This window comes from Cuculus canorus, chromosome 15, assembly GCF_017976375.1.
Source record: "Cuculus canorus isolate bCucCan1 chromosome 15, bCucCan1.pri, whole genome shotgun sequence".
Lineage (NCBI taxonomy): Eukaryota > Metazoa > Chordata > Aves > Cuculiformes > Cuculidae > Cuculus > Cuculus canorus.
Window position 1 is genome coordinate 7,715,580 of NC_071415.1, and position 24,972 is coordinate 7,740,551.

At 52.5% G+C, this 24,972-nt stretch overlaps 1 protein-coding gene across 2 annotated transcripts in view; it reads right to left on the minus strand.

Annotated features, from left to right (window-relative positions):
* Positions 1-18,273: 18,273 nt before the first annotated feature.
* Positions 18,274-24,972, minus strand: part of RBBP6 (RB binding protein 6, ubiquitin ligase) — a 31,326-nt gene continuing 24,627 nt past the window's right edge. For both annotated transcript variants that reach the window (XM_054080216.1, XM_054080215.1), the window contains 2 exons: positions 22,819-24,558; positions 18,274-21,768 (listed from right to left, as the gene is read on the minus strand). In XM_054080216.1, the coding sequence (XP_053936191.1) occupies positions 19,920-21,768; positions 22,819-24,558 (3,589 nt within the window). In that variant the 3' untranslated portion in view covers positions 18,274-19,919. The remainder of the gene's footprint in view (positions 21,769-22,818; positions 24,559-24,972) is intronic.

The following is a 24,972-nucleotide window of genomic DNA, read 5'->3' on the forward strand; positions in this document are numbered from 1 at the left end:
CCGGGCAGTGGAACATCCTGCTGCCCTGCAGCCAGGCCCCGCTGCACCGAGGGCAAACCCCCCCCGGCTCTCGCTGCCTCCTCACGGGGCAGGATACTGACCTTGCCTTGTCTCCACTCCAGTGGCGACCGAGCACGGGGCCGTCGGCGAGGCGCGGAGCAAGGTGCACATGGTGGGGGCACGGATGGTGCTGGGGTGGGTGGCTCAGCGATGCTGTTGTCGCGGGCTCTCCCCTGCCAGCACGCAGCCGCCGGCAGCGGTGGGTCTCCCCAGCTGCACCGCAGCTCTCCAGGCTGCCAGCAGCAGCTCTGCCGGCTTTCTGCCTGCACTAGCCCTGTCCATCGCCCAGCACGGCTGCTCCAGCACGCCGCTCGCCAAGCATGTCTTAAATAACAGCAACCACCCCTGCCTGCATCGCAGGCGCTTCTCTGGCTCGGGCGATGGCTCCGGGTTTGGATTTACCATCTACTGAGACAAGTCCTCGGTGCATTCTGCGTTAGATTACTAAGGTTAATTTGATTTGATGCACCACTTCATTATCATAAACAGCTCGCAGTATGTCAGTCCTCTGTAATTACAGTTCCCTACAGCCGGCATCTTGTTCATTTTCTGTCGCTGATGGTGCTTCCCTACAATCACCTCACAGCCAAGCACTTCGGCGTGAACTTCCCCAAACAGTAATTAGGTGTCATTTATTCTGGAGCTGACAGTTAGGCTAATTTACAAAAATAGGAGCACGGATATTAGATTTACTTCTAATTACAGCCGCATCTCCCTCACAGGACTGGGATGAGTCTACATGTGCGGGGGCGAGAAGGGATGTTTGGAAGCAAAGATGCTTCTGGCGAGGTGATGCTGTGGCCACGGGGTCCCGGGCTCTGCTGTTGGCACCCAACAGCCCCAGGGAGCCCCGGCACCGCCGGCTCGTGCCCAGCAGTCCCTGCAGAGAAGCAGAGGGCAAAGCACGGTGCCGGTTGCCACATGAGGGCTGCTGGGCGCCCAGGTGGGGATTCTGCTAACGCGGCAGTGGTGCTGCTTATGCCACGCTCCCGGCTGCCAGGAAGGGGATGCTTTGCTGGCAGCGATGGCACAATAGTGGGCACAGGGCACAGCCAGCACACAGCAAACTAAATCTGCAAAGCCCCAGACAATGCCCTTCTCCTGCTTGGCCCCTTTTGGCCACCAGTCTCAGAGGCCAACCTGGGCTGCTAAAATGCCTCTTACCATTGAAGCCTCTATCCTTGTGGAGGTCTTAGTGCTGTCCAGGGGGACAATCCCTTCCCTGCTCCTGCTGGCTACCCCATGGCTGACCCAAGCCAGGATGCCATTGGCTTTCTTGGCCACCTGGGCCACTGCTGGCTCACATTCAGCTGCTGTTGACCACCCCAGGGTCTTTTCTGCTGGGCAGCTTCCCAGCTGTTCTTCCCCAAGCCTGGAGCTGCACAGGGTTGTTGCGACCCATGTGCAGGACCCAGCACTTGGCCTCGTTGACCCTCATACGACTGGCCTCAGCCATGGATCCAGCCTGTCCAGGTCCCCCTGCAGAGCCTGCCTGCCCTCAAGCCGAGCAACGCTTCCACCCAGTTTGGTGTCACCTGCAAACTCGCAGAGGGAGCACTTGATCCCCTCATTAGAGAAGAGGAATAGCCAGTACACAAGAGAAATATCTAGTAAACAGCAGCAAAATCCAGTAGACGAGCAGAATCATAAAGGCTTGTGGTGATAGGACAAGGAGGAACAGGTATAAACTGGAGAGAGGGAGATTTAGACTGGACATTAGGAAAAATTTCTTCACCATGAGAGTGGTGAGACACTGACCCAGGTTGCCCAGGGAAGCTGTGGCTGCCCCATCCCTGGAGGTGTTCAAGGCCAGGTTGGATGGCAGCCTTGGGCAGCCTGATCCAGTGGGATGTCCCCGCCCATGGCAGGGGGTTGAAGCTAGGTGGTTTTTAAGGTCCCTTCCAACTTTAACTATTCTATGATTCTATGAATTCCCAGTACACAAGAAAAAAATCCAGTACACAAGAAGAAAATCCAGTACACAAGCAGCATTCCCAGTACACAAGAGGAAAGCCTGTCCCTGACCTGCAGGCTGGGCTCTGGCTGCCTCTGCCGGCCAGGAACACCATCTCGATGCCTGGAGGCAGCAGGTGGCTCCTGTGAAACCACCTCAGCCTGGCCACCCTCCGAGCGAGTGGGGCACTGCTGAGGGCTCTGTGCCTCTTCGCTGAGCTGTGCTCCATGCTGGGATGCTCCACGCTCAGGTTCCTGTTCACCAGAGAGCAAACAAAGGTCTTGCCCAGTGAAAGTTGTTCTGGGTTCTCATTTCTATGTTTTTAATTGAAATCCCTGTAGAGCAGCCTGACGGGATTTGCGCCAACGGCTGGATTAGCAGGGTACCAGACTGTAACAATGAGAAATAGATATTGTTAAAAGGCACTTAAGAGTTTCTCGGGCAGGGCTGGACGACCCTTTGAACAGGAGCCCAAGGGACAGCCCTTTATTACGGCTGCGACCAGGTCAATTACTCCAGAACTGAGCAAATCATTTATGAGGTGGCTGGCCTATTAAACCATTAACACATCCATCACTTAGCTGCTGATCTGGCTCCTGTCCACATCGCGCTGGTCTGGGCGCGGGAATTGACTGCCGTTTTATTTGGTTCAAAGTTGCATTTAAAAGAAAAATAAATCCCCACAGCTCCTACTCGCACAGAGCCCGTGTTGCAGAGGGACCCTCTGGCTCCCCCAGACTCATGGAACCGATTCTTAATTATAGGGTTTTGCCTTTGGTCCTGCTGCCTTGTTGCGTGGACTAAACAGAGGCAGGAATTGCAGGGCTTTAACTTGCAGAGGCACTCCAGAGCGTCAAAAATCAAGTTTAGCTATTACCACTAGAATCCTTCCACCCTTTAAGTGCAAGTGCTTGTGGTGGGAATGCGTGATGATCTGGCTGAGCTGCTCCTTTGAAAGTGATAAAACATCAGATCTGGAGAATAAATGGGCTGTGGGCACCCTGTGGTTATGGTGCAGCAATGAGAGGCAGATAGCGCTGCGCAGGAAGAGGGGGCATTCATTTCTGTCTGTCAAGGATCAGGAAATATGGAGAATGTACAAGAGATAGGAATTAGTGTCTTAATCTACTGCGTTTACACTCTTCCCTTTTTAAATGCCTTTTGGCTACTCATTTTCCTACATCTGATAGTTTATGATCATGTCTTTTATGACATTTCCAGATACTTATTAAATCAAGATGGAAAGCTCCACTTGGCATGCTGGCTGTTTGATAGGGAAACTGGAGACCAGGCGGAGGGGACAGGGATGCCTGGAGGCGAAGGTCCAGATCCGGCCGTCCCCCGGGCTGGGACAGAGGATGCAAGGATGCTCTGTGGCTCTGGAGCGATGTCAAAGAGCCAGGCAGGGGCTGAGGGGTGGGTTATTGCTTAAAACAAGACAGAACATGCTTGGAGAGGCTGGGGTGGTGCAGTGGGAATGCAGCTCAGTGCTGGAGGGATGGGGACACTCCTCTAACAGACAGGCAGACCCTCTATTTGCTGGCAGCCTGCTTAAATACCAACTACTTGTTAACAGCCTTTGGTGAACTCATTCTTAACTCCACATGCAGTGGAGAGTTGCTCTCCAGTGGTTCCTGCCGTTCTCTGCTCCTGGCAGTGCACGGCCCTAGATGTGAATGGATGGAGAGCCTGGTCAAACCGGGTGTAACAGTCAGGAAGGACCTAGGGGGAGACCCCTGGTCCTGAGGGAAGGTTTCTGGTCCTGGTGTGAGGTCTCTGGCATCTGGTGGGTGACTGTGTCCCCATGTGCATGGTGTATCTCGGCCATTCTGCAGTTTCTTGCACTCCTTTGAAGGGTGATCTGCATGTGGATCGCTCAGGAAGGGAGCAATAAAGCCTGAAATAAAAGCACCCAGAGGCAGCCCTGGGACCCCATTCTCTCTGGGGTGGTGGATGCAGAGGCTGTGACCTGAACACAGGGTCTGCGACCGCCCCAGTACTGGCACAGGGCTCCCCATGGCATGGCTTGCTGGGACCTGGGACCCCGATACTCAAAAACCCTTTGTAAATTAAAAATCAGATTAACATGACTCCACACATCCTCTCTCTCATAGAATCACAGAATGGGTTGGAAGGGACCTCAAAGTCCATCCAGTTCCCAGCCATGGGCAGGGACACCTCCCACTGGATGAGGGGCTCCAAGCCCCATCCAACCTGGCCTGGAACACCTCCAGGGATGGGGCAGCCACCACTGCTCTGGGCAACCTGGGCCAGGGCCTCCCCACCCTCACAGCAAAACATTTCTCCCCAGGATCTCATCACAATCTCCTCTCTTTCAGCTCGAAACCTTTGCTGGGCTGCTGGCGGATGCAGCCTTGTAGATCTCACAGTGGGTGAGACCCAGGGTGTTTCCCTGAAGTTCCCACTCGTCTCAGCAGCTGGTGGTGTCGTCAGAGAGTGCCGGGCACTGCCAGCCCCGCCACCCACGCCTGCGCCCGTCCAGCTGACGGGGATGGATTTTCCTCCTCGTTCATCTCCGCACCCCAGGGGAATGTGCACATGAGGTTTGGATTGGAGCAGAATTGCTTGCCACGAAACTATTATGGAACCAATTAAACCAAACAAAAATACCGGATGTGAGCAAAGCGCTTTGGGGGAGCTGGAGAAATGAGCTGGGGGATGGCGCGGCACAGCGGGCCTGGGTCACTTGTTTGTTTGTTTAAGTGCTGGTTCACAGCTGGCTGCGAGTCAAAAAAATCTGTAAGAGCATCTGAGAAAAATGATTCTCCAGCAGCGACGCCTTCGCAGACACTTCCCTCCGATGGCAGTGAACAGGAGTCAGAGTCGGGTGAACCAGCAAACGCGAGCCAAGGGCTGGGCGGGCATCCGTGCCAATTAAAAGCTCGCATAGCTCATTCCCCCAGACGGCAAATCCTGGCTACAAACACAAGCCCCTATTAACTGGAGCCGCCGCTGCTGCCTCACATTCCAGTGAGCAGAAGGGAGCCAGTGTGGGACGCCAGGTGATTGGCAGCAGCATTCAGCACACACAGAAATCCCTTTTTTTGTTGTTTCTGCAAGCATCTTTAAGGACGTCTCTGAACCATATGGCTTCCCTCCGCAGCACAAAGGGGGTGGTGATCGCCTGGGAGTGCCCCGAGTATTAAATATGGGATTGCTGCCTTTACAATGCCACGCCAGAACGGCAACTCGTACTCAATGCTGGCTCCAAAGAGCTTTTCTGGATAACTAGTTCAAGGGCAAACCCCACAATTCCTACAGATGCTTAAGCCTATGGTGGGGTCCGGTCTGTGCACCGCACTTGGCGCATTGTCTGCCCCACATCGTGGGCTGCACCTCAGCCTTTTCACTCTGCTCTCCCATTTCTCTACCGACAACGCGCCGGAACAAAGGCTCGTTCCTGAGCAGGGGCAGTAATTCATCCGCACCCGGCAGCGCCTGCACACAGCTGCCCTCTTCCCAGCCTGGCTGCCAGCAGTACCAGACACCGAGCCACCCAGCCCTCCTCTCTGCTCGTCTCCAGGGAGATGGCGATGGACCTGCATCCTAATGACGGGCGACCAACATCTCCCGCTCCCACCGACTGGCAGCTGGCTCCCTCGGCCCCTTCCAGGGTGGGGCACCCCAGCATTACGGATTCAGCCCTAAATCCCACATGGTGGCTCGTGGGGGACAGCAAGTGGACCCCACCCTGGCAGGGACATCACTGAGATGCTGGCAAGCACCGAAATAAAACCTGCATTGTCTGCAAGGCGTCACTCTGGGACCGGGAGCCCAGCATCGGCAGCAGGCATGGCGCGCTGGCTGTGAACCCCTGGCACCAACGGCCCCTCAGATGCAGAAGGAAAGGGAAACAGCCCCGAAAACCATCCACTCAGGACACATCATTTTCTCAATCCTAGCATGGAGGCATTAAAATCCGTTGGTCGCGGTGATGCCCGGACCCCCGCCCGTGAGGAGCCCATTGTGGAGCATCGCGATGTTGGCACCCGTGCACCGGACAGAGACTCTGACACACACCGGTGAGACCCCACGATCCCCGAGCCCCCGGGAGGGCAGCGGCGTGGCTGTCGGGGCCAGTGAGCGGAGCAGCGCGAGGCTGCACGCGGCGGAACGCCCGTGCGCCATGCATGCTAATGAGCAGCGCCGCAGAGCTGCGCCAATTAATTGCTGGAAGGATCTGCTCACTTACCAAATGAGGAGCCGAGGTGCCAAACTGGAGGGCAGGGTTTTGCAGCACGACGGTGGCACGGAGCTCCCCGTGCCCGCCAGTCTCTGGGCGGCAGGTACAGCTCGGCTACGCCAGGGCAGGTGAAGGCAGCAGACAGACTTGTTTATATTTTTGTGTTTAAATTCTATTTTTTTTTTTTGCTCGTGAGCTCACGTAGCATTTAGGGTCACATGCTGCCGCGAGCATCGGTCGGCACCGTCACGTGCCCGGGGTCAGGGCTCACGTGACAAACAAACCTGATGAAGTGCCACTACAACCCATTCTGCCTCAACCCGAAAAAAACTTAGTTGTAAAAAAATCTAATTTATAACACGTTAATGAAATAATTAATTTCTGAAGTAGGCTTCTAACCTTTAGAACCAAATAATTTCAGGGGGGAGGGGGGCAGGAGAGCGGGAGATGGGAACGAAATGCCAAGATTTCGATGAATATTTAATATGCCCCGCATGCTCCTCAGAAGCTCCCGTGCCTTGGAGCCGTGCCAGCGCCATTTGAATACCGCCCTTTGTTAATCACTAAATTGATGCCTCTGTTACTTTAGGTGTTTGTGGCTCTATCAAGCTGTAATCTGTCACAGCTGATATGGGGGGAAGCACAACTCAATGGGCGCCCACCCATCCCTGGACAAAGCCCGGGGCGGTGGCACTGCGGGGCTCCCACATCTTTCCACCAGGTACCAGCGCTAATATATACACACAGATGGGTACGTATGAAAATACATACATACATATATATCTATCTTCATATCAATATGTTTTTTTTCCAGTCAGAATTAGCAGCAGGAACATCGGGAACCTCATTCCTGCCAAATTAAGTGCAGAATTTTGCATTATTTGAAATTTTCCTCAGTAAAAGGGCACAAGCAAACACCTTCTGCTGGACACCACCTCCCCTTGATGCCTGCGGGACCAGGGTGAGCTGCTCACATGATCGGCAAGGACAGTGACGGTCACAACATCCCCGGCACGAAGGGCCATACGCGGGGCGGACAGGGCAAGGGGGAGGTACCATTTGGTGAAAGAATTGAGTGACAAACCAGTCACGGCCCCACGGGTCATGGAGAGGCGTGATTTCATTCTTGGTGTGCACAGCAGCACAAATCAGATAAATAAATACAATTTCCGCTATGAAAACCGAGCAGCTCAGCAGCAACAGACGCCTGGGTTCTGCAGAGAGGATTGGGGTACGCCCCTCTCCTGCATGCTGGCGAGGACACCGCTGCTGCCACGGGGCACCTGGGCCTTGGTAACCCTCCTTACTGCGCAATTAGTTTAACTAATTGGGCGACAGCTCCAGCAGAATTCACTTGATTCCCCATAACCATTAATTATTCTGCATTCAGGACAAACACGCTCTGCAGTTTGCGGTGTGCCGACAGCTTCATTGGCATTCCCAGCACACGGCAGCTGCTGAAGCGAGTGTCTGCGGCTGTGCCGTTCTTTAACGAACCGCGGTGAGGGAACACTCGATTGGACACACGCTGGAGGAAAGGGGAGGGAAAAAGAGAAAAACAAACCCGATTTTCATTTTGTATTAAATCAGCCGCATGCCTGGCAGGGAAGCGGCGGCTCCCACGCAGGGATGCTGGGCGGCTGCGGCTGCTGGCGCAGGGTGTGGGCAGAGCACCAGCACAGTGCCAGCACCTCACAGCGAGCTGGGACACGAGGGGTTGGTCCCTAATTTCCATTGGCGGGGTGTGCTCAGTGCTCTCAGTTAATTTGGCGTGTGCCGCTGCCGTAACAGGCACTCGCTGCCATTCCCAGAGCACCACGAGGGCTCTGGGCTGGTGCAAGAGGCGGAGGCTCAGCCAGTAGGGAAGGGGATCAATGCCAACATCGTCCCACTCCAGGGACCCAAAAGGGGTGGAAAATCCAAAAGGGGTGGAAAATCATTGGGATCAGGCAACTTACAGCTCTTGGTACCCACAGGCCAGCTCTATGGTACCAGCCTGGCCCATCGTCTGACAGTGGGTCCCCTCCCCGAGACACCATTGCCATCCAACACGTGATGCGTGGCCACAGATCCCACAGAGAGCAGCTCATTCCTGTGCACTCCTGCTTGGGGTTGGGCTGCTCCTGTCCCCATGTCCTCTTCTCCCTGCTGGCTGCTGCCAACCAACATACAGAGAAAGCTTCGGAAGGAGGCAGCCGGTCTCCTGGCCATGCCATTGGCACGGGGTGGGAAGGACACGCAACACTTCCAACGCCGCTCAAACCACTGTGCCTGGCCTGGCAATGGCTCGTGAGCAAATGCTCACGAAGCAAAGCTTCTCAGGTCACCCCCAAACATCCAGCTGTCACCCCCAAACGTCCAGCTGCCACTCATGCTGCCGCCGCTGGGATTACACAGGAGCATCGTCCTGATGCTCGAAGGCCCAGGAGAACGGGATTTAACAACCCTGGTGCTGTCGATGTAGGGGGAGTTGTGCTGAGGGGACCTGGAGACCACAGAGCAGATCCTCAGGGTCTCATTCACAGCCTCCCTCCACGCACGGGCTGTGAACGGAGCAGCAGCTCTTGCACTGGGGCAGTGTTGTAGACCCCCATCCCTGTGCTACTGCTGGGCTGTGGTGGACACAACCAAAATGACCCCTGTGCAGCCCCTGTGCTGGCTGCACCCTCTGCCCCGCACCTCAGCCTTGTGCAGCGCGGCCAGGGCGTCCCCAGGCCACCCATGCCCTCTAGGTCCCTGCTCTGCCACACTCTGGGCTGCGGAGAGGGCAGGGACCCCCTTCCCTGGGGAGTGACGAGGCCTTCCCGTGCCCACCTGCCCGCTGCGGTCCGAAGGGCAGCACTGCGCTGAAAGGGCGAAAGCGGGATGCGTTGGGCAGGGACGATGGTGGGATGTGTTGAGCAGCAGAGCGGGGCACGTGGTGTCAGGGCACGATGGGGACGTCTCACCTACCTGCTCTGCCGGCGGGAGGGGAAGGAGCCGAGAGCGCCGTCTCCTCCGCGGGGAGAGGGAACCCCACGTGCTCGGCCGGCGCTGCCCCCACACGAAGCAATGTGGGCGGCCGCCGGGGACGCGCTCATCCGTAGAGGTGAAAGGGAGCAGCAGGCTGGAGAACCGGCATTTTCAGGAGCTTTTCTTCCCTCTCAGCAGAGACGAAGCAGCGCCCTCGTTTCATCTATCACTCCAGCGCTGCTGCACAAGCCGTAGGCACCGTGTTATGTCCTTGAGACACAGACCGATGCCATCTGGGCAAAATGCCACAAGGTCCCTGGAGAGCGGGGAGTATCGCGCTGCATCTGAGAGCCGTGCAGAGCACCGAGCACGCTGCCGCGATCAACAAATATTAACTGCTTTGTGGCTGGGGCGAAGCGTGGGAGCAGGGGGGAGCGTGGGAGGACGGCCGGGCTGGGAGATGCGGGTCTTCAGCGAGGGCAGCTCCCATGTGTGGGCTGGGGGCAGGACACGGAGCAACAACGCGCCTTGGGGCTGTGGGATGCATGTGCTCGGAGGGCTCTGTAGCCTCTTCGGCATGAGGAACGCTCAGGGATGCTGTGCCCTGTAGGGTTTCAGAGCTCCTGCGAGCCCACCCAGGCTCTCTGGGTGGCCTGAGATCCCCTCCCCACAGGCAGTGGCCATGGGACCACCACGGAGGAGAAGTCACCCATGCGACATGAACCGGCTCCGATCCCCGCCAGCTGGCTGAGGGTCTGGCAAAGCCGAGCGAACGGGGCCACAGTGAAAGCCAGGACCCGGGTGAGCTGTGGGATCATCCTGCGCTCCCTCCTGTGCACCAGCACAAAGCACCCCAGATCAGCTCCAGGTCACAGCAACCGCACGTTCAGCCTCTCCAGGGCCAACCCTTGGTCACCGCTGGCATCCACCGAGGAGCCGCAGTCGCCGAATGGGGAGACCAGAGGTGAAAAGGCCTCTGCCACTGAGCCACCAAGGCACCTTTCACCACACTGCCACAGTGGTGCCGGGCACAGACCCCCCTCACCGGCTCCCACCATCACAGCTGAGCTCAGATGTCCGTCTGTCCATCTGGAGACCCTGCTCCAGCATCTTCCCAAGGCAGGGGTGCTCCTCGGTGAACTCAGCATGCAGATGATTCACTGCAGCCCAGGAAAGAACCACCGCCTTTAATTAAAATGCACATCCAGTTAATTGCTGATAATTATGTATTTCCCTCTCCAATACAAGCTCTAGCAAAGCTTTTTGCTGAGGAAAGCAAAGAATAAGGCTTTGTTTCCTGAGTTTTTTAAACTGAAAAAGCCCAATTCGTCTTAACGTGACACCGAAAGCGAGTAAAACAGCGCTGGCTGCAGCACACGCTCACGGAGTGTAGCTCGGCCATCACATACTGAGGAGATTCAATTATCTGCAGAACATGTCCCAAAGGCATTTAGATAATTGCAAACATAAGTACAAAATCTGCCACTAATTATTAAAGAAATACCAAATAAGGAGACCAAATGATATAAAAGTCGCGGTGTTGGGTACAGAATGCACTCAGCTACACTGGAAGGGCCGGTGTTGGCCCAGGGGTGACGCTGGGGAAGCCCAGATCCTGCTGGGGACAACATCCCTGGCATCCCTGGCAACATCCCCAGCATCACCGGCTGGGTCTGTCCCGAACAGCAGGATGGTGAAACATCAGCAATAGGTGGAACATCACAGGTCTTGGGAGCCAGTGTTTCCAGCAGCAAAGACAGTTCAGATGCTGTTTAACACGGCTTTACCAAAAAATAAAAGTAAAAATATACACTCCCTCCCTGAAAGGAACAAAACCCAAGACCACACTATGATTTGAAATGAGAACGTGTCTGCTCATAACAGAGCTGGGTATTGGCAACAGTTGTGGACTGCACTTCACCCCTTGAAGTTCAGCTTTCTTCCCACCGGACTCCTCAATTCAGACATTTCACCACAGACTCATTGGATTGGAAGGGACCTTAAAGCCCATCCAGTTCCACCCACTGCCACGGGCAGGGACACCTCCCACTGGATCAGGGGCTCCAAGCCCCATCCAACCTGGCCTTGAACACCTCCAGGGATGGGGCAGCCACCACTGCTCTGGGCAACCTGGGTCAGGGCCTCCCTATCCTCACAGCAAAACATTTCTCCCTAAGGTTTCATCTCAATCTCCCCTCTTTCAGCTGAAAACCATTCCCCCTCACCCTATCCCTGGCCTCCCTGACCAAAAGCCCCTCCTCAGCTTTTCTGGAGCCCCTTTCAGCACCGGAAGCTGCTCTAAGGTCTCCCCAGAGCCTTCTCTTCTCCAGGCTGAAGAACCCCAACTCTCTCAGCCTCTCCTCGTACGGGAGGTGCTCCAGCCCTCAGATCATCTCTGTGGCCTCCTCTGGACTCGCCCCAACAGCTCCATGTCCTCCCTGTGCTGAGAACTCCAGAACTGGACAAGGGGATCAGGTAGGGTCTCACCAGAGCAGAGCAGAGCAGAGGGGCAGAATCCCCTCCTGTGCTCGGCTAGTTATACTTCCCACATTTAGGAAGCATAAGAGCCTTTGGGATCTGTTTTCCTTCCACCTCACAAACTCCTCCAGGCCACCAGGGTCTGACTGGCTGCAGGACCTGGTCAGCCAAGACCTTCAGCCCTGCCAGGTTCCAAAACAAAGTCCTAAAGGTACGTTTGGAAGCAGCAAAAAAACCCCACTCTGCCCGCTTCGCTGCCAGCCCACTGTACAGCCAGGAGAGCCATCCCTTAGCATGGAGCCGCGCGCCTGGCCAGGGAAGGAGCAGGAGCACTAGTGCTGATGCTCCACATGCCGCCAAGCCGAGGGGCTTGGAAGGCAGCCCAAGTTTGAGGGCTCCTGAAGGGAAAGCAGCTTCTCTGTGACAGCGTTTTGGCAAAAACACTGTTATTTAAATACAACAGTTTCTTCAGTCAAAGTAAATAATAATTAAGTAAATCCAATTAAAATCAACACTCCAAAGTATTCTCAGAAGAGCCCAAGCGTTGGACTCTACTCAGGGAAGCGCAAGCTTCTCTCAGAGCCGGAGGAATCTGGTGCCAGGGATGTGGCCGATGGCTGCCAGCACAGGGATGGGCATGGGGGCACAGGGTGGCGCTGCGAGTGGACAGGATGGGGGTACCCCTGCCTTCCCTTTGGCTCTGCTTCCAAGTGCAGTTTGCTCCTGACCCTCAGGGTCAAGGACACAAACTCTCAAGAGCAGCCTGAGGGTAACGGGCAGCCGGCGGCTCAGGGTGCAGCCCAGCCCTAGCACTCAGCTCCGGGGCTTCAGAGAATCATAGAATCACCAGGTTGGAAAGGACCCTCTGGATCATCAAGTCCAACCATGGACTTCCACGCCTCCACGGGGCTGGAGGGGTCCCCACCTGCCCAGATCAGGATCAGCTCGGGGACATCTACAGCACTCAGCTAAATCAGCCGGGAGGAAAGCCAGATGGACCCGTGTGCGTCCATCCCTGCTGGCTCGGGGCTGCAGAGCAGCGCAGGGACTGCTGCAAGAGTGCGTCTATGAGGCGCTCAGCGCCGAGCAGGATGGATGCCGCACAGAACATAATTATATCTCTGCCGCGACTACTTTTTCTCGATGTCCTCATTTCCACGCCATCCTTAAAGCAGCGCTGAGTGTTTTCATCTGCGATGCAGAGCATCTCATTTGTGCCGGCATCCTTTTGTAGAAAGGGCTCTCGCCTTTGATCAGGGTAATAATAATGATAATGAAAATAATGAAATCAAGCTCTTTTTGAGAATGTCCTTAAAAAGCCCAGCATTTTGGAGAGATGCCAGGGCGCTCCCAGTGCGGCACGTGGAGCAGGGCTGCGGGCAGGGAGCCTCCTGCCTCCTTCAGTCTCTGCTTTGGTTCTCAGCTTGCAAAAAATTGATGAAGGCTGCTGGCTTGGGAAGTGCAGACGTCAGAGATGCTCGCAGACATCTCTATTTATTTCCCTGCTTAAACATCACAATGTGTCTATGCTGATGGCAACACTGAAAAAAAAACCAAACCAAATTCCAGCTCCAACAGACCCAAAGCGAGGAGCCACGGGGTGATGCAGGGGCTGATGAGCGGGCAGGGAGTACCAAGGGTGGGGGCGAGCCTTGAGCAGCAGCCGGGGAGGGCAGGGACCACTCGTGTGAAGGCAGCTCACCCTTACACCTTGCCTGCTCCGATCAACAGTCAGCCAGCATGACAAACAACTGCAGCTGTCATTAGCTGAAAACAAGGCAAATCTGCATATGCTTAATCTTAATTAGGCAAACTTGGCAAGGAGCCCTTGCTCATTGCTATCAAACAACCATTTTGCTCACAAAAGGGTGACAAAAGCCCAGGCGTGCGTGCGTGCACACACAAAACATGGGTGGAAAACCCGCCTGTAAGAGCCCCGTCCTGCCCCGGCCCCGCGGAGGGGCGATGGTGGGAAGTTGTGCAGCCAGAGCTGTCCCAACCACCAGCGTGAATGCGACGCATGATAGCCGAGCCGATAGAAATGGAAGCCGTGCCATTCCACCACCGACTGTGTCATTGCTAATTATCCAACCCTGATTTACCTCCCGAAGAAGCAGGTGTTGCCGTGGAGGCATTTCCACTCGAGGAGGAGGAGGGGACATTCGGAGGGACCTGTCGTGGTGGGCTCTGCACAGCCTGGCCCCAGATTACAGCTGGGAATTTGTGAGTGAAGCCCTCCCTGCGTGGGGAGGGAAAGCAGATCACGGGCTCAGCAGTGAGTGCGTTCGACCCTCATGCCCAGTGGCAACAACGCTGGCACCAGGCATCCCCCACAGTTCAGCAAATGCAACAAAAGCCCCAGAGTCCTCTGGGCACCTCATCCTCATCACCATCGTCCTCCTCCAAAACCCTCCCATCACCTCCCCTGCCCAGAAGAGCCTGGCTCGACCCAACGTGGCACGATTTGCATTGCACAGATAATGAAGGCAGTGTGATGAGTTTGGAACAGCACCAGCAGCCCCCACTCACCGTGGAGCCGGGACCGCCTACAAGGGCATCGCCGTTCGCCTGGCACCGGCACTGCCAGCACACAGGCACCGTGCAACCCACACACCAGCCCGGGGTGGGGCACTGCCCATGCATCCATTGCACGCACCGAGCCGAGGAGGACGAAAGCTGCATGAGCCCATGTGCAAAACACCAGCGCCAGGTCGGTGCCCTGAGTCCACAAACCCTTACCCGGGAGCCGGCGAGTGGCAGAGTGCACAGAGGCAACCACACCGTGTCCTCACCACACGCCAAGCAGGGAGATGCTCACCAGTGGAAGGAAGCCAAGCGGCCAAGATGGATAAAAGGCATTGGTGCACAGCATCTGGGTAAAAACAAGATGTAAATTTAGGGCAGGAATGGGAAAATGTATTTCCTGCAAAGAAAGACTGATGGAAAACAAAGAAGATGCCCCAGAGTGGAGCTGGGGGAGAATCCCCTGAGATGGACCGACTGAACCTGAGACCTGGGCTCTGCACCTCCACTGCCCCACATTCCTGTTTGCCTTTCCAGCCCTGGCTGGGTGGGAAGGGGGTGCCGGGCCAGTGCTGTTGCCTTGTTCACTGGTTCGGGTTTGTGCCGGGGCAGGACCAACAGCCCCAGGCACTGAACGGTGCCAGGGAAGCGGGGAGGCACTGGGGTGGCTGCAGGTCAGTGCCAGGAGAGCCACAACGTCATCAAAGAATGATAGAATGCGTTGGGCTGGAAGGTCATCCAGTTCCAACACCCATTATTTCGCAAAAAAAAACCAATGAAGCAGGTTTTGGACAAAACCAAGCCTGTTATTGTTCAAACTGGTGCCCCCTGGCCAAGGCAGTGAAAGCACCTGCTCTGCAGCCTCGTTTCGTGCTTTATCCATTCACAGCTTATTCTACACAGAAGGGAATTAAAGTGAGGCTGAGAATCATCAAAACATTTCACTTTTAATTGAAATTGCCTCCAAGATTATGCATTAGGGAGGCTGGAGGAAGACTTTACACCCAAGCAAACGACTCTGCCTGCTGTCTTTAAGGAAACACCAGCACATGCCCGGCTGCAGGCAGAGCGCGCAGAGATGCTGGCAGAGCCTCACCAACTGCTTTAGTTCAGCAAAAAGCACAGGGGTCTGCGTGGTGAAAGCAGGAACCTCTCAGTGCTTTAAATAACTGTAATTAATATATTCAATGCGAGTGGTATAAAAAACTGCGTGGTGACAGAGACGGAGGAGCCCGTGGCTTCCCCTGTTTGGCATCCAGAGAGAAATCCACCCGCAGACATTTAAAACATTAAATGTATTTTGGAAGAGATGACGACTGCTGTGTGATTCTATTCTGCCCTCATGTGTAAAGCAATTTTCAGCTAGAGAGGAGCAGATAAAGCTAAACGCAAGAGCATGTTGTACAGAGCCCAGCCTGGCTGCAGGGACCGCAGATGCGGTAGAAAACAAACAAGAGATAAGGAAGAGGTTTTATCTTCATAAAATATTTCCTGCCAGATTACATTGACATATAATTTGAGCACTCCGATGGCGTCTGTGTGATAGAAAGCGAGAGGTGAAATGGAAAACAAGATGTGAAATCCATAACTGGAAGAAAAGAGTTTGTCCTTTCTGAGGTTAAAGGCATGAAGTGCCGGCCCCTCTCAGGACAGTGGGGGAATGGGGGCTTCTGAGCTCTTTCTCCTGGTTTACCTGTATTCGATTCTCTGACATTATCACAAAAGATTTCATCAATATCATTGCTGAAAATTGTGTTACAAAAAAGAATGTTAAACCAGGACCACCCATCTCCATGCCTCCAGACACCGGCTCTGCTCCTTGATGCTACCCCAGCCGCACCTCCCTGGAGCTGGGAGCACAGCCCCCTGGAGCCCAGCTCCTCCATGCAAGACCCGGATTGATCACCTTTGAGCTGGAGAGCAGGTGAATTTGTCCTGAGCTTTACTGTGTGTTTCTGGAATGAGTTAATTATTTGTCAGCCCTGGGCAGAGTCCAGCACAGATCCCCTGCCCCAGCTGCACCACGACCCTCGCTGCCATCACACAGCAGAGCAGCTGGGCAAGGGCGAAGCAAGGGCAAAGTGAGGGTGATGCGGGGGCGATGCTCCCAAAGCCGGCAGAGCCCTAACAGCTTCCACCACCCCTCCCCACCGAGCACTGCTCGCCCTTTTTAATTAGGGAGCCTCCTGCCCCGAAAGCCACGCTCCCCCACCAGCTCACCCGGCATCCCCCAGCCCAGTGGGACTCCTGAAAGCTCCAGGTCTTGATTAGCTCTTCCTTTTAATTAGTCTCATTCAGAGGTATTGCCTCCTTCAACCTTGGGCTGCCTTTGCTTTCTCTCCCTGCCCTGTTAACCAAACCTGGGGACAGCAGCTGCCTCCCCTGCGATGGTGACCTTTCCTGCCAGGTCCCGTCCTCAACAGCCCCCAGAGCCGTCCTGGGGTGCCATCAACTCCCAGACCCTGCTCCGCGCCCCCCCAACCTGCTCCCAGAGCCGTTCTAGCCCAGAGCTGCCCCATCTCCGGATGGGTTTGCACACAGAACAGCCTGACGGCTGCTGGAGCCGGGATGAGCAGAGAGCCAGGCTCACAACAGGATTATGATGAGAGTTGGGGTTGTTCAGCCTGGAGGAGACTCTGAAGAGACCTTAAAGCAGCTTCCAGTACTGAAAGGGACTCCAGGAAAGCTGGGGAGGGGCTTTTGATCAGGGAGTGTAGGGGGAGGACAAGGGGAATGGTTTTCAGCTGAAAGACAGGAGATTGAGATGAGATCTTAGGGAGAACATCGGGGTTCTGTGGCTCAGACCCTTGAAAGCGGGTCTTTCTCCTTTCTCAGCGTCAGGGCTGCTTCACAGCTCACGAGGGCCCATGGACCAACAGCACAAAGCAGCAGCGCGAGCACCATGGAGCCTCTCCATGCCCCTCACTAACTGTGGCGACCTGAGATTTTGCACCTTACTAGTTCTTTTTCTGTGATCCCGTCAGCCATGGATTCAAGCTACCGGCTTCATCCTTCATTCTGGCACAGAGCAGATGCCCAACACTGCCATGCTGGCCTGGGGGTTCTCTGCAGACAGACACTGTGACCCCCTTTGTGGAACGGGCCACACTCTCTGTGGCAGATGGCCCAGCAGCAGAACGTGTTCCTTCTGTGACAACTTCAACTACCAACCCGGCATCTGCCTCACATCCGAACGAGGCAGCCAGCACCCCCCTCCCTCTGCCAGCTGCCTCCCCTCACCGAGGTTAAAGCCACCTTTGCTGCATTTCACCACCTGATATCAAATGCGTTTGATACACCCCTGCTCAGAAACCCTGTTCGCATCCCTTCATCCGATGGCAGACGCCACAGAGAAACCTCAGCAGCTCGGTCTGGACTGCAGCCGGATTATCTCCTCGGGCTGGAGCAGACCTGCGTTCCAGGCGTCTGCAGCCCAAAAACTGGGAAAAAAACAATCATAAAACTCCATGTGAAGAGTAAACCGAATTCACAGGAGACTGACAAATCATCGGTGATGCTGCAGTGCTCTGACATGGGAGTTGAACTGGGCGTTAGGACAGCCGTCGATTACAGCTTTTTCAGCACAAGATTATTTAAAAATACAGTTTTGCCTGGTTTTATGGACCTATTCCATAAAGAAACATCCAAAATGTTACTTCTAGCCAAGCTTACCCATTATTCTGAACCTTGATAAGAAAGCAGAATTAATATATTCCAGCTCTGGTCACACCACCTCACCGAGTCCTGAGTTCTCTGTATGAGGCCAAAGTCATTAACAGAGCAGGTGTAAAACACATTGCTTGTCTCCCACAGCCCCCACCACACAGACAGGGCATCCCAGCCTCCCCGCAGCCCCCAGACATCACCAGTACCCCGGAGACTGGAGCTTCCCAGACCACACCTGGGCAATGCTGGATGTGCACCTTTAATGACCATCGCAAACACGTGCCTTTTGATTCTGGTAAGCAAGAACCTGAGTGGCTTCCTGGGAAAGCCTGCTCTGCTTGTGCAGAAACACCCCAAACCCTCCAGGAATGCCTTGACACGGAAAGGCACGGTCTGCTGCAAGCGCAACCCAGTACTAATCCTGGTTTGTTCTTTTAACCATCAGAAGAGTGGCATGCCCAGTCGCAACCCAGCATTTACGATGGGAGCACCCACCAGAACACGAGGCGAGCGACGGCTTCATGGCGCCTGTGCTGTTGAGCACCCAGCGACAGCGCCTAAACATCACCACTTTGAACAGAATGGTCTCAGCAGGAAGCCCTGAAATGCCGCTTCTATTTACAGCGCTTCCCCACAGAACCTTCTGGAGCGATCCCACGGCCTGTCATACGAGGGCTTCCATTGCTGAGCCCAGGAGATGCCAGCACCACCCACAGCCACCTTGGATATATTACAGCCATCTTAAAGTTCTCATAGATTCAAAGGTTGGAAAAGACCTCTGCGACCATCAAGCCCAACTGCCAGCCCAACACCACCGTGCTTGCTCAGCCCAGCTGATGATGGTTCCCTTTCACGGTTCAGAGCAGTATGAAGAAGAAGCTTGCCTTTCCGGTGGGCTTTCCTCTGCACCCTCACCTGCCCAAGCCCACACCGCATGGAAGGGTTGGTTCTGCATCACCGGACACCTCTGTATTGCAATAGTAGTAATCATCTTCTGTACAAACCCCACAAACGCCCTGGAGATGAGCAGTGCTCAGAGGAAACAGAGGTAACAGGGTATCTTACTGCATCTGGGAATCACGGAATCACTTGGTTGGAAAAGACCTTTAGGATCACCCGAGTCCAACTGTCCCTGCCCACTACTGAACCACCCTGAGCATCTTGTCCGCCCAGCTTTTGAACCCCTCCAGGGACAGGGACTCCACCCCCGCCCTGGGCAGCCTCTGCCAGTGCCCGAGAACCCTTTTGGTGAAGAAATTGTTCCCGATGACCAACTTGAACCTGCCCTGGTGCAACTCCAGACCATTAATGTTTGCTGGCAAATGGTAACAGCTTCCTAAACGAACCAAACAAGGTGGAAACGCGACAGCTATATATATACTGATATTTTAGAGCAGCTGGTACGGGCTGTCAACAGCAGCTGCGTTTTTAGGGCCATATACCACTTTTACAACATCGACCCAAGCCCTCTGGGCACATGAAGACGTGCCATCTTGGCAGCACTTCCCCGTGTCACAGCCCTGCAGGACACAGGGTCTCGCCAGGCTTTTCAGGACAAAGCCCACTAACCTGCTATTTTCCACACGTACTTTGCGCTGGTAGCTTTTTTCTGCCACTGCTCTGTTCTCTGTCACCACTGGAAATCTCATCACATTGGATAGTTTACTGAAAACTGGTTTTATTGTAATCAAAAAGTGACATAACAGGGCTGTAACGTATTCTGCCAACCATTCTGCTGATATTGTATAACTGATACCAGCTGCTTCTGCAGGCAATTAAAAAAAAACTCAAATGTGAAGATCTTCACAGTACAGTAAACTCCACCCAAACTAATTACCGGTGGGTAAAAATAAGATGCCCCAGCAAAACCTTTCATGTTACATGGTCACAACTCACAATTCTGTACAAAATGTTCACTTTTTATAAAGCTCTGATGTAAAAATCAAATAATCAAGCAGCAATATTTTAAGTGCAGCGCAGGGTCTTTCATGTCATTATTTACAACGCTTGAATTCGTTTACATTTTAACAAAATTTAATACAGATGACTTAGGAATTAAGTCATTTTTAATTATCTGCCGTCCTATGTAGTGGCAGATTTCACTTTTTGGTCATCTTTCTCCTTATCTTTGCTCTTCTTCGATTTTTTCTTCTTGTGTTTGTGTTTTTGGCTCTTTTCCAATTCTGTTTCATTTCCGATGTGTTTCTTATGTTTCTTGTGTTTCTTATGCTTCTTGTGCTTCTTTTTCTCTTTTTTCTTTTTCTTTTTCTTGCTGTCCTGGCTCTCTCCTGAGCTGGCACTGCTGCTGTGGCTCCGGGTCTGGCTCTCGGACGGGCTCTGACTGCGGCTGTGGCTCACGCTGGGGCTGCTCTGGCTTTGACTCCTGCTCGCTTCGGGCTGGTCAGCTGCGGCAGCAGGCACTGCAGTCTCCTCTTTCGCCTTCTCCACAGCTTTCTCCTTCGGTTCTTTAGGAGTCTTGCCCACAGCCTCCTCCTCTTTTGCTGATACATTACTCTCGCTGTCACTTTCATTGTAGTCAGGTACGAACGCAGCCTCATCTGTCTCTCGAGTCAGATCAGAAGAGAGCCGTGAGGAGCTGCTTACCTGCGGCTTGGGCTTGACAATGCTCTTATCGCTTTGCCCAGTTACATTCTCTTTCTCATTTTTTACATCTGGTGACTCTTGTCTCAAAGGTGGTTTGTTACCAGCTGGCTCTTTCTCTTTATTGCTCTTCACTTCTGGGATAAGCTTCTCTTTTTCCTTCTCCTTCTCTTTTTCTTTCTCCTTTTCTTTCTCTTTTTCCTTTTCCTTTTCTTTTTCCTTTTCTTTTTCTTTTTCCTTTTCTTTTTCTTTCTCCTTTTCTTTCTCTTTTTCCTTCTCCTTTTCTTTTTCCTTTTCTTTCTCCTTTTCTTTTTCTTTCTCCTTTTCTTTCTCTTTCTCCTTTTCTTTCTCCTTTTCTTTTTCTTTTTCTTTCTCCTTTTCTTTTTCTTTCTCTTTATCTTTCTCTTTTTCTTTGTCCTTATCTTTTCCTGTATTTTTATCTAGAGGTTTGTGTTCCTCCAATGTACGCTTGGAATCGTGAGCAGCTTTGTGATCAGACTGCTTCCGCTCACGTGAAGGACTGTAGCTGCTCCTTTTGGCATCTCCAGCACCCTTTTTGGACGGATCTGTTCGTTCCTCTCTTGGCTTACTCTTCTGTACCGATGTAGATTCTCTGTTTCGTGAAGGGGAGTCTTTTCTCCTTGCTAATTCACTCTTATCATCTCGACGCTTGGAACTAGAATGATCTCTGTTGCCATCATGGTCAGACGACTTCTTGTCGCGGTTTGGAGTGAAGTCTTTTACAGTGGATCCGCGGCCAACATCGTGTTTCTCTGAAGATCTGCTGTCTTTGGAAGACTGAGAAGTACTTTTTCCATTTCCTTGCTCAGCTGCACGTTCCGAGTGGTCTTTTTCTACCTGAACACTGCTCTTCCTCTTCTCAGAAGTGTCCTTGTCTGACAAAGAATGATCCCGGTCTTTGGTTTTTCCTTTTTCACTCAGCATTGAGCTTTTTGAACTTTTTGCATCATGCTGGGAGCTTTCACAACTCGCCTCTTTTGTAGTTTTCTGTGTTTTCTCCAAAGGCTCCGTCTCTTTTTCAATATGTTTTACTGGGTTTGGTGGCTTAGCGCTCACATTTTTTACAACGCTAGCAGGTTTTCCTATGCTTGTGGGCACCTGGGTGGATTTAATGTCTTCCTCTTCAGACTCAAAGTCGTCTTTATCCCACTTCGACTGAGGGACCTGGATCATAATAATCACATCTTCAGCTGGGGCTGTTATATCGTTATTATATTCCTCCATGGTCTTAATGACAGTTCGTTTGGTATCTGTTTTTTCTGGCTTTTCTTCCATCTTTCGAACAGGGCTTCCTCCAGTAGAACTGGTGCTAAGAGGGGAAAAAAGTGTACATGAATACCATATGACAAACTCACCGCCACCTTCTGTAACACTTTATAAAGTGTCTTTTGTTTCAATTCTAAATCTTCAGCATTTTCTCAAAAGATGTTTGATTATGGGAACAGACATGTCCCAGGCTTCTACTTAGTATGGTTTAAACACTTTTTAGAATATCAAGGCACTATCTTAAGTCTCCAGTTTTGAGTTTGCTCAGTCCTGCTCCTGTGTGCACTGAAACCTAAGAACAGCTCCACACTAAATCCCTTTTTTCTCCCCACGTCACACAATGGAATATAGAAGAGAGATCACCAAGGTGAGCGCCAAAGAAGTCAGCACTGAGCAGGGAACAGTGTAGCCATGTCAGCGTGGCACCGTGCTCAAAGCCAACAGCAGTACAACGGAGTGGCAACCATGCTGCTATTTCTGCAAGGGATAATTTCAGGTCATACTGACAAAAACTGATCATTACAGTACCTTGCAATTTTTAAAATGCAAAATACTGCATGGTATTTTGCTTGCCCTTAGCAGCAAGTGGGATTGGAAGGAACACACAAAGGGGACACCTCAGAGAGTCAACATGCAATGAATAAGAAGAAGGGAAGAAAAGTCTCAGCAGTAAGGGTGAAACCCATCACCCATGAGCTGACCTTATCGCCTCTCTGTGCAGTGCAGACCGCTCATTCTCTTTAATGCAATTTGATTTTGATTCAAGCACAGTTTAGAAACATAGAAGCATGGAATGGTTTGGTTGGAAGGGACCTCAAAGCCTGTCCAGTTCAAACCTCCTGCCCTGGGCATGGACACCTCCCACCGGATCCAGTTGCTCAAAGGCCATTCCAGCCTGGCCTTGAACACCTCCAGGGAGAGGGCAGCCACAAATTCTCTGGGTAACCCGTGCCAAGTTTAACAGAGAAGATCACAGGTTATTCCCTCGCTTGGCACAAGTTTAACTGTTCCCTTCACTGATCAACATAAAAAAATCCACCACTTTGTTTGGAGGAGGAGGAAAGACAGAACAGGAAAAGCAATGCTGCGGTACCTGGTGTAGTCGACGAGAGTTGAACTGGATCCATCAGCTGCTGTCACTTTTCTTCTTGCTTTTCCCTTTGCTTTGTCTTGTTTGACTTTGCTGCTGCTCGGCTCTGGTTTCTCAGAAGGCTCTTTAGCAGCTGGCACGTTCTCTCCACTCACGATCTTCTTGCCAGTTTCTCGGTTCAGTTTAATCTTTTTTGCAGGGTTGTTAAGAGCAGATTTGTCCTTTTCGGGAGTTCTCTCTCCTTTTTCACCATCAGGCTCAGTCTTCCCCTTTGGCGATGTTTTTGATTCAGCAGTTTCTGGTTTAGAGGCCTTTATGGAAGTGCCTTCATGTTCTTTATCGGCCTTTTCATCTGCTTTTCTTTTTCTTTTTTCAGGTTTGGCATCAGAAGGTTTGCTTTTGTCAGCAGGTTTTTTTGACTTGTCCTCTTTGTTGGAGGTCTTCTCTGACTTGGTTTCTTTTGGATGGTCTTTCTTTGCCTTTTCCTCCTTGGCTGGTCTGGTTTCTCCGTGATCTTTTGTCACTTTTGGGTGAGCTTTCCGTGGGGTACCAAGAGCCTTCTCCTCCTTTTGAGAGGAGGATGTTTTAACACTGTCTGTCTTTGGCAGCTCTTCCTTCACTTTTTTCACAGGAGGTTCTGTTCGAGGAGACTTTTCACGATCAGCGTCCACCTTCTCTTGTGAAGCTTTAGCTGGTTTTACTACATTGTCTTTCTTGGGAGCAACAGCCGCTTCTGTTTTCCGCTTTGTCTTGTCAACTTTTGCTTTTGGTTTCTCTTTCTCTTTTTTCTCCTTTTCAGACACTGGTTTGAAAGCAATCGAATCGGCTTCCATAGGCTCATCTCTCACAGGGGTGGCATCATCTCTGCTTGGAACCATGAAGAGAGAGTCCGTTTTAGCATCTTCAGTTGTAACTGGCTCTCTTGGTTTTCTCGCACCTTCTAACAACTCGGTGCTGGGAAATCCTTCATTCTCATCCCCTTTCCTTCTCTTCCGGTGTTTTTTATGCTTATTTCCTTTGCCATCTCCCAGTGGGTTTTCCACCTCCTTCTCTTTTGATTTTGTAGGGTCCTTGATGCCATGGCTCTCTCTTCCAGAAGGTTTTTCAGGATAGCTTCCAGCTACACTACGATTTCTGTGGCTCTGCCCACCAGGATAATCTTCTCTGCGTCCCCGAGCATATGGCGAAGTCTCTCGTCTGGTCCCGGGGGGAACAAATCTATCTGGAGAGAAGTTCTCTCTATTTACCGGAGGTCGGGCACCAACAGCATAGCCCTTGTAAAACTTTTCATACCATTCTCTATAGTTCCGTTCCCACTCCCTGTACCTTTCCTTTTCAAAAGGGTCTCTAAAGTCAACAGATCTGCCATAGTAAGCTTTCATGTCGTATGGTGGAACTTCTCTATATCTGTTAAAATACTCCCTCTCTCCTTCGCCTTGAGGTACAGTCCGCTTAGTGGGAGACTGGCCTCTAAATACGGGAGACCTTGACCGTGAATGGTATCGTCTGTATGGGGGCGACCTGGACCGTGACCGGTGATAACCATGCGACCTCGACCTAGAGCGATAGTTACGACTCTTCCCTTTGCCTCTTCTTGGGTACGGCGGTGACCGTGAGTAGGAGCGAGAATGGGAACGACTAAACGATCGAGAGTAGGAGCGAGAGCGGGAAGAACCTGATCTTGACTTTGAGTAGGTATAGGAACTTCTAGAGTAGGATGAAGCACTATAGGGAGACTTTGACCTTAAAAAAAAAACACAACACAAAAACAAATAAATGAAGTTAATTCAAAACAGTCAGTCTCCCCAGTTTTTTCCTCCCAAATTTGGTTTGTTTTTTTTTTTCCTCTCCATACGCTTACGTCAAAGCTTCTCTCAGCTGCTGACATAACACTACTGCAAATTGAAGAACCTCATAACACGTAAAGGTTTCTGCTTACAAGACAGAACGGCTGCTGCTTTGTTAGTGTAAAAACATACAGGAAGGTAAGTGCCTTTCCACTCACTTCTATCACATGAAGCACCACTCTATTGATTGATCGAAGGTGGTGCACACTGGCCTCTGCTGGTACCTGAACGCACACGTTTTTCACTACTCAGCAACTACATGCAGTGCAAATCATTTCTGTTGCAGTAAGATGCAAAAAGAGCAAGTCTC